Source organism: Solea senegalensis, linkage group LG10 (assembly GCF_019176455.1).
Source record: "Solea senegalensis isolate Sse05_10M linkage group LG10, IFAPA_SoseM_1, whole genome shotgun sequence".
NCBI lineage: Eukaryota > Metazoa > Chordata > Actinopteri > Pleuronectiformes > Soleidae > Solea > Solea senegalensis.
In genome coordinates this window covers 24965391-24973013 of record NC_058030.1, presented here as the reverse complement: position 1 = coordinate 24973013, position 7623 = coordinate 24965391, and the positions used below count along the sequence as shown (strand labels likewise).

Below are 7623 nucleotides of genomic sequence, written 5' to 3'. Positions count from 1 at the left end.
TAACAATAATAACACTATGAGTTGAGTGGTCTGCTGGTCTGCAGCTGGACCTACTTGGTTCGTTCGCTTCGTCGGGTGGGGGGGCATGACGTCATCGTCGCATTGGTAGCATCTTTAGACCCGTGTTGTTTGTTCCGGTTAAGTTTTTCCACGCCACTTCCGGTGAAGAGGAGCAGAATGAGCCGCTTTCTTTCCTCCGTCGATGAATACCTGGGTATGTTAGCACGTTAGCTGTGTGTGTGTGTTCTTCAAGGTGTAGCCTTGTGAGGACCATGTAAACCACACGATTTAGACCATATTCCATCTTTAAAGGGCTTCTTTAGGGTTAAGACCTGGTTTTAGGGTTAGGGTAAAAGTGAAGGGGCTAGTCAGGGAACGCATTATGTCTATGGGGTCCTCACTATGTATGAAGTGCAAACGTGTGTGTAGCTGGAATTCCTCATGTTGTGGGGACATGAATCTAATTTAAAGCCTTAGGTCAGTACTAGTTATGGTTAAGGTTAGAGTGTCTCCGGGAAATTAATGAATGAATGAGAGCGTGTGCATGCGTGTGTGTGTGTTCCCAGGTGACAGTCACGTGCTCTTCTACCTGAGTGATGCAGTGACTCAGCTGCTGGAACATAAAGAAGAGTACAGTCAGTTCGGAGTGAGCCGCTACTTTGCTGAGTAGTAAGTGACTGAACTGCATCATCATCATCATCATCATCATGTCCTTGTCTGTAAAACCATTAAGATTATTTGGTTGAAACATGGCTGTTTTGTCAGCGATTACTAAATTCATTCAATTCAACTACTTTAAAGAGGCCAAAGCCCAGAAGTGCCAATGAACGTTGTGTTTGTGTGTGTATCTGCGTCATGACCTTGTCTATGAAGCCTTAAAAGTCCATAACAATCAATTCAGCCATTACTGAGAGCGCAGGCTTTGATTGTTTTCCTGAGCTCTACAAAGCAGCAAGGTACTTCTGTTGACTAATGACGTCACTGGTGAATCTCACCACTCAATTAATCAATTAATGTGTGCGTGCGTGCGTGTGTGTGTTAGTTTCAGCAGTGTGAAGAACAGTAACCACGTCCTCTTCAGAGAGTTTAACTACATCACAGCGACTCCTCACAACAGGTCGTCCTTCATCAGAGTCTTCTGGAGATGCTACAGACAGATCGGGAAGAGTGGAGGTCAGTGACCTTTGACCTTTGGACCTGAACATCTTTGCAGATTCTGTTTCCACATTTCAAAAGCACACACACATGTGTTGTTGTGTGTTGTTGCAGAGCTGCTGTCAGTGCTGGAGTTCAGGTCTCTGCTGCAGCTGCTGTGTCCAGATTTCCCAGTGGAGATGGTTCAGAGTACAGGCCGGTCAGAAAGAACACACAATACACACACACACACAATACACACACTACACATAATACACAAACTACACACAATACATACAATAAACGCACTACACACAATACACACACTACACACACTACACACAATACACAAACTACACACAATACATACAATACACACACTACACACAATACACACTACACACAATACACACACACATACACACACTACACATGATACACACACTACACACAATACACACACAATATACACAAAATACACACACATTACACACAATACACAAACACAATGCACACACAATACACACACTACATACACAATACACAAAATACACACACTAAACACAATACATACACAATACACAAAATACACTACACACAATACACACAAATTACACACTACACACAATACACGTAATACACAAAATACACACACACTACACACAATACACACACAGTACACACAATACACACATTACACAAACTACACACAATACACAAACTACACGCAATACACAAACTACACACGATACACACAATACACACAATGCAAACAATACACACTACACACTACACACAATATACACATGCGTACACAAAAGACGCACACACAGTATACACACGGACACACAAACACACACACACACAACACAACACTCTTATCTTCCATAATATGTAATGCTTCATATTTTCTTGAGAATTTAAAGTTTTGTTTTTTGACACTTGTATATTGTGTGTTTTGTGTTGTGTGTGTTGTGTGTCTGTGTATAGAATCGTTCTGATGGACGACGCCGTCGACTGTCTGATGTCATTCTCCGACTTTATTTATGCCTTCCAGCTTCAGCTCTACTACAGAGGTAGGACAGGAAGTGAGGGGGCGTTTCGAGGTCAGGGGTTTTATGTGGATGAAGACAGATTGTAGAGGTCCAGCTCCGTTTCCGTGGCGACGAGGCTGTAAAGCTGACATGCGCAGCCTCTATCTCCCCCCGTGGACTAATTGTCCTGGACGCCGTCCTCTGTGTCCTCAGAGTTCCTGGACAGCGTGTTGACGATCTACCAGGACCTGTTGGCGGGAAAGAGTCCGAACACCGTCATCGTCCCCACCTCCACCTCTGTGGAGCTGCTCCCCCCTGTGGCCACAGAGGAGAATGACAAGGAGCGGCAGCAGCATGACGGAGTGGAAGCGTCCACTCTGGCTGAGTGTGTGGACGCACTGTGTGACAGGTTTAAGCACAGGTGACACACACAGACACACACACACACAAACAGACACACACAAACATACACAATCACATCCTGACGTGTGTGTGTGTGTGTGTGTGTGTGTGTGTGTGTGTAGTCATCCCTCCAGGTCCTCGATGACAGAAATCCTGGCAGAAAAGGATAAAATCTGTTTCTACAGCTTCTTAATGAGTCTCTCCAAACACGGCGGTGTCAACCAGGACATCGGTAAGACATTGGTCACATGTGCGTTCTCAGCCAATCACATCACATTACCACTTTAAATGCTGTCCAATCACAGCTCCATTTGTTCTGCAACAATCAACGCCAGGTTATGTTTCAAAATAAAATACACCTTTTGTTATCTCTCATTTCAGTAGTGTTTCTTTCAAAATAAAATACACCTTTTTATGTAATCTCTCATAACAGTAGTTATTTCAAAATAAAATACACGTTTTAATGTCACTTTTATTTTAGTAGTTAATATGTCAAATTTAAATACAGGTTTTTATGTCACTTTTATTTTAGTAATTTTTTCAAAATAAAATACACAATAATCCCTCATTTCTCAGTAGTGATTCTTTCAAAATAAAATACACTTTTTGTCACTTTTCTTTTAGTAGCCATTTCAAAATAAAATACACGTTTTTATGTCACTTTTATTTTAGTAGTTATTCTTTCAAAATAAAATACACATTTTTATGTAATCTCTCATTTCAGTAGTGATTCTTTCAAAATACATGTTTTTTATCTTATCTTTTATTGTTATTAATTTTCATTTTGCAGATCTTTTTTGTTCTAGAGCATTTTCCTTGAAGGAAGTGATTTTTGTCAATTTTATTTACCTTTTTTAACTTGCTCTGACATTTCGGGGATGAGGCGCGCGTCTCAAATCCACTGTCTGATGATCACATGACACATTTATCTCTGGAAATAAGTAAAAGTGGGTGATGTGACCCTTTAATGTTTCTGCAGGAGCGTTACCGAGCATGGCGGAGCTACTGATCGACCCAGAGATGGACCAGGAACTGGACAAACTGTAAGACACACACAAACACACACACACGGACAACCAAGCCCCTAACCTAAACCTAAAACCCTAAAGTTGTGAAGACCTCACTTTGCCTCGAGTTCTATGGTTTAGACACTTTTTGGTTCTGACAACTATGTATATACACACACACACTGTCTGCCTCTTACGCCCCCTGGTGTCTGGTGTGTGTCAGTGTGGCTCAGATCGCCGTCAGTCCCGGCAGCAACAGCAGCGGCAGCGCCGTGATCGGCCTGAAGGAGCAGCAGAGGAAGGCGTCGCCTCGGAGGAACATCCATCACCGGAGGAAGATGGAGGTGGAAAGTGACGGCTCCACTGAAGAGACCGACTCCTCTGAGAACTGACCTCTGACCCCTGACATGTTGCCTTCCATTCTTTCTTTTCAGTTTCAGTCTACGAAGAACACATTCACGTCTTTATCTCACTGTGAGACAGACGTCTGTAAACCACTCACTCTCACACACCAAAGTCCATAGAGAAAATCAGTGATTTTAACATCACACACACAGGAGTTGTTGATCCACTGCTGCCTCCATCACTAAGTTCAAATGTCTGATTTTGTGACTTTGACATTTAAAGTCCTTTTGTTCAGATTTATTTCAGTGACACAAAGTGACCACATGAGGCAGCAGAGGACCAGCAGCTCCTGTGTCCCCACAGCTAAAATCACTGAGGCCGTTTCTCAATATCCATACTTGTGCGTACTTGTGCGTACTTGCGTACTCCCGTACTTGTGAAAACGTCATCAGCCTCAGTCCAAGTGCTGTTCCAATTCTCAAGTAAGCGAACAGCGAGGACGGTTCTCAAACCCGGAAGTGTTCTCGCTCCGCCCATGTTTACCAAGTATGCATCGGAGGTGACTTAAGCGTACTTGGGATGGCCATGTATCCCAGAATACATTTCGGCGGAGCATAGCAGCAGATAATAGAAATATAAATCTGAAATAAATATTTTTCTGTGTCCCTGAACAAAGTTTTAAGATCATTTGAGGCGAGAAATTAGTCATTTAGAATTCAAACATGTGGTTTGTGTATGACGATATGACGTATTTATAGTTTGGCAGCGACGTTTGTCGGAGGTGATCAGCTCCACCTCTGTGGGCGCTCGGCGCTCACTGTGCCCGGCACAGAGCAGCGTTACCTCGGCCTGTCCTGATGAAATGATCCGCTGGCTCAGACGTCGCTGTCATTACATGCTCGGTGTGATCCATAGATTTGTTGTTGACGTGTTATTTTGATTTTAATGGAAACTTTTTGACCTGAAAGTTTGAAAGTTTGTATATTATTATTTTTTTTTTAATTTCAACTTTGAATGTTAGATTTATATTAAAGTCGCACGGTCATTGTATCTGTATTTAAATATAATATTTAAATATTAGATATGTAGAATAGTATATATTTGTACACGTATATATATACACTACACTACACTACTCAATGCTGTACTATATCTATTTTCCACATTGTATTATATATATTAATAGAAATAAATTAATAAATGAAGTTAAATATTTAAAATGTAAAAATAATAACAACATATATATGCATTTATTAAAAGTATTTCATATGTTCATTTATCAACACCGTAGGTGGCGCTAATGAGGCTGCAGCACTTGGCGCCAGCCACCATTCAAACAATACAGAACAATACATACATACTTGCATACTTGAGTATTGAGGAACAACCACATACTTGTGTACTCCCGTACTTGGCAAGTATATACTCCCAGCGTACTTCTCAAGTATATACTTCCCAAGTAAGCAAGTACATACTTGCTAACTTGAGTATTGAGAAACGGCCTGAGTTTGGTGGTCATAGTCTTTAACTGACATAGATTCTCTTCAGCAAGTGGCTAAAATGTGACAGCCGTACTTTTGTCAAAGAACTTTGAGCAATGAAAATGTCCAAATATCAAATGTTTCCTCCTCTTGCTGAACGTTCACTCACTGTGTCAATAATAAAAATGTGACTCGTCTCTCTCTGATGTCGTTTTTCCTTTCACTTCACAAAACCTTGTTATTTGACAATAAGACAATATGAATGATTTATAATCAGGGTCATGACTTTAATCACTTTATCTCATCTCACCTAACAAATGAATGTTCACAGTTTTAGACGAAGAACTGAGAGTTAGAGCGATTTTAAAAATAAACACTTATAATAAGCAGAACATTTTCTTCTACTCAAAGATGAGTTCAGTTGTGGTTTATTGACAAGAATATGAACCATCACTGTCACTGGGCTGTGTTTGTCTTTACAACATCAATATCATGCAGGGTTTGGTTTCTTTTACACCAACAGCATACAATTATAACTCCTATACAAATGTACGTATATACATACAGGATCTATACAGCATATATCTATGTGGACGCCGTAAACCTACTTTAAACACAGACACCTTTGTCTCACATGGCTGCGCGGACATTTAATTATTCATCAAACGCTTTTCAGAGTTAACATTGATTTTCATGAAGGGACTTAAAGTGTTGTTGTTGAAATTACAGCACATCGGAAAAATGACGTAAAAATCGATTAAATGTGACAAAAAAACAAACCAGCAGTGTTTCAGCCACACTGTTAAATATGCTGCATTCCATTTACATCGGAAATCAGAGCTGGGAGTGAATGACGTCAGCGGCTTCAGAGAGAAGTCGCAACATAATGTACGCAAACATAACCTGAGCTGTTAGCCTCTCTTACAGCCGCTGTTAGCCTCTGTCACAGCCGCTGTTAGCCTCGGTTACAGCCTCTGTTACAGCCTCTGTTAGCCGCTGTTAGCCTCTTTTACAGCCTCTGTTAGCCGCTGTTAGCCTCTGTTACAGCCACTGTTAGCCTCTGTTACAGCGCTGTTAGCCTCTGTTACAGCTGCTGTCAGCCTCTGTTACAGCTGTTAGCCTCTGTTACAGCCGCTGTTAGCCTCTGTTACAGCTGTTAGCCTCTGTTACAGCCTCTGTTAGCCTCTGTTACAGCCTTTGTTAGCCTCTGTTAGCCGCTGTTACAGCCTCTGCACAGCCTGTTGGTTAGCCTCTGTTACAGCCTCTGTTATTAGCCAGCCTCTGTTAGCCTCTGTTACAGCTGCTGTCAGCCACTGTTACCACTGTTAGCCTCTGTTACAGCCTGTTAGCCTCTGTTACAGCCTCTGTTAGCCCTGTTAGCCTCTGTTACAGCCTCTGTTAGCCTTGTTAGCCTCTGTTAGCCTCTGTTACAGCTGCTGTCAGCCTCTGTTACAGCCACTGTTAGCCTCTGTTACAGCCGCTGTTAGCCCTCTGTTACAGCTGCTGTCAGCCTCTGTTACAGCCACTGTTAGCCTCTGTTACCGCTGTTAGCCTCTGTTACAGTTAGCCTCTGTTACAGCCTCTGTTAGCCTGCCTCTGTTAGCCTGTTAGCTGTTACAGCCTCTGTTAGCAGCTGTTACAGCCTCTGTTAGCCTCTGTTAGCCGCTGTTACAGCCTCTGTTAGCCGCTGTTACAGCCTCTGTTAGCTGTCAGCCTCTGTTACAGCCACTGTGAGCGCTGTTACAACCGCTGTTAGCCTCTGTTACAGCCTCTGTTAGCCTCTTTTACAGCCGCTGTGAGCCGCTGTTACAGCCGCTGTTAGCCGCTGTTACAGCCGCTGTTAGCCTCTGTTACAGCCACTGTGAGCCGCTGTTACAACCGCTGTTAGCCTTTGTTACAGCCTCTGTGAGCCTCTGTTACAGCCGCTGTTAGCCTCTGTTACAGCCTCTGTTAGCTGCTGTTATTATTATTAAAGGCTGAACAGTTCCGTATTTACTGCGAAACGGTAAAAGTAGCAGAGTTTGTACGAGCAGCCATTTTGAAGTCCCATGTCAGGGTTGGGGCAGTTGCTCCGAGTTTCCGAGTTCTAACTGTAAATGGAATACACCGACACTCCACGGCAGTCATTTTACACCCTGAAGAATGAAGGGATCTGAGTTTTACTGGAGACAAAAACTTCACCAAACACACAAACCGAGGAAAAAAAGGCACTGTTGTTTT

The 7623-nt window shown here is 42.4% G+C and overlaps 1 protein-coding gene across 3 annotated transcripts; it reads left to right on the top strand.

Annotated features, from left to right (window-relative positions):
* Nucleotides 1–4017, top strand: lg10h11orf49 (linkage group 10 C11orf49 homolog). 3 transcript variants are annotated; one of them, XM_044035417.1, is made up of 9 exons: nt 4–214; nt 567–669; nt 1043–1173; nt 1270–1354; nt 2125–2210; nt 2382–2589; nt 2693–2802; nt 3550–3613; nt 3801–4017. In XM_044035417.1, the coding sequence occupies exons 1-9, from the start codon at nt 178–180 to the stop codon at nt 3967–3969; spliced, it is 993 nt and encodes a 330-aa protein (XP_043891352.1). In that variant the 5' UTR covers nt 4–177; the 3' UTR covers nt 3970–4017. The 3 variants fall into 3 exon arrangements, with proteins under 3 accessions (XP_043891353.1, XP_043891351.1, XP_043891352.1); XM_044035416.1 differs by having other exon boundaries at nt 3–669; XM_044035418.1 differs by lacking the exon at nt 3801–4017 and having other exon boundaries at nt 1–669; nt 3550–3617.
* Nucleotides 4018–7623: the final 3606 nt, after the last annotated feature.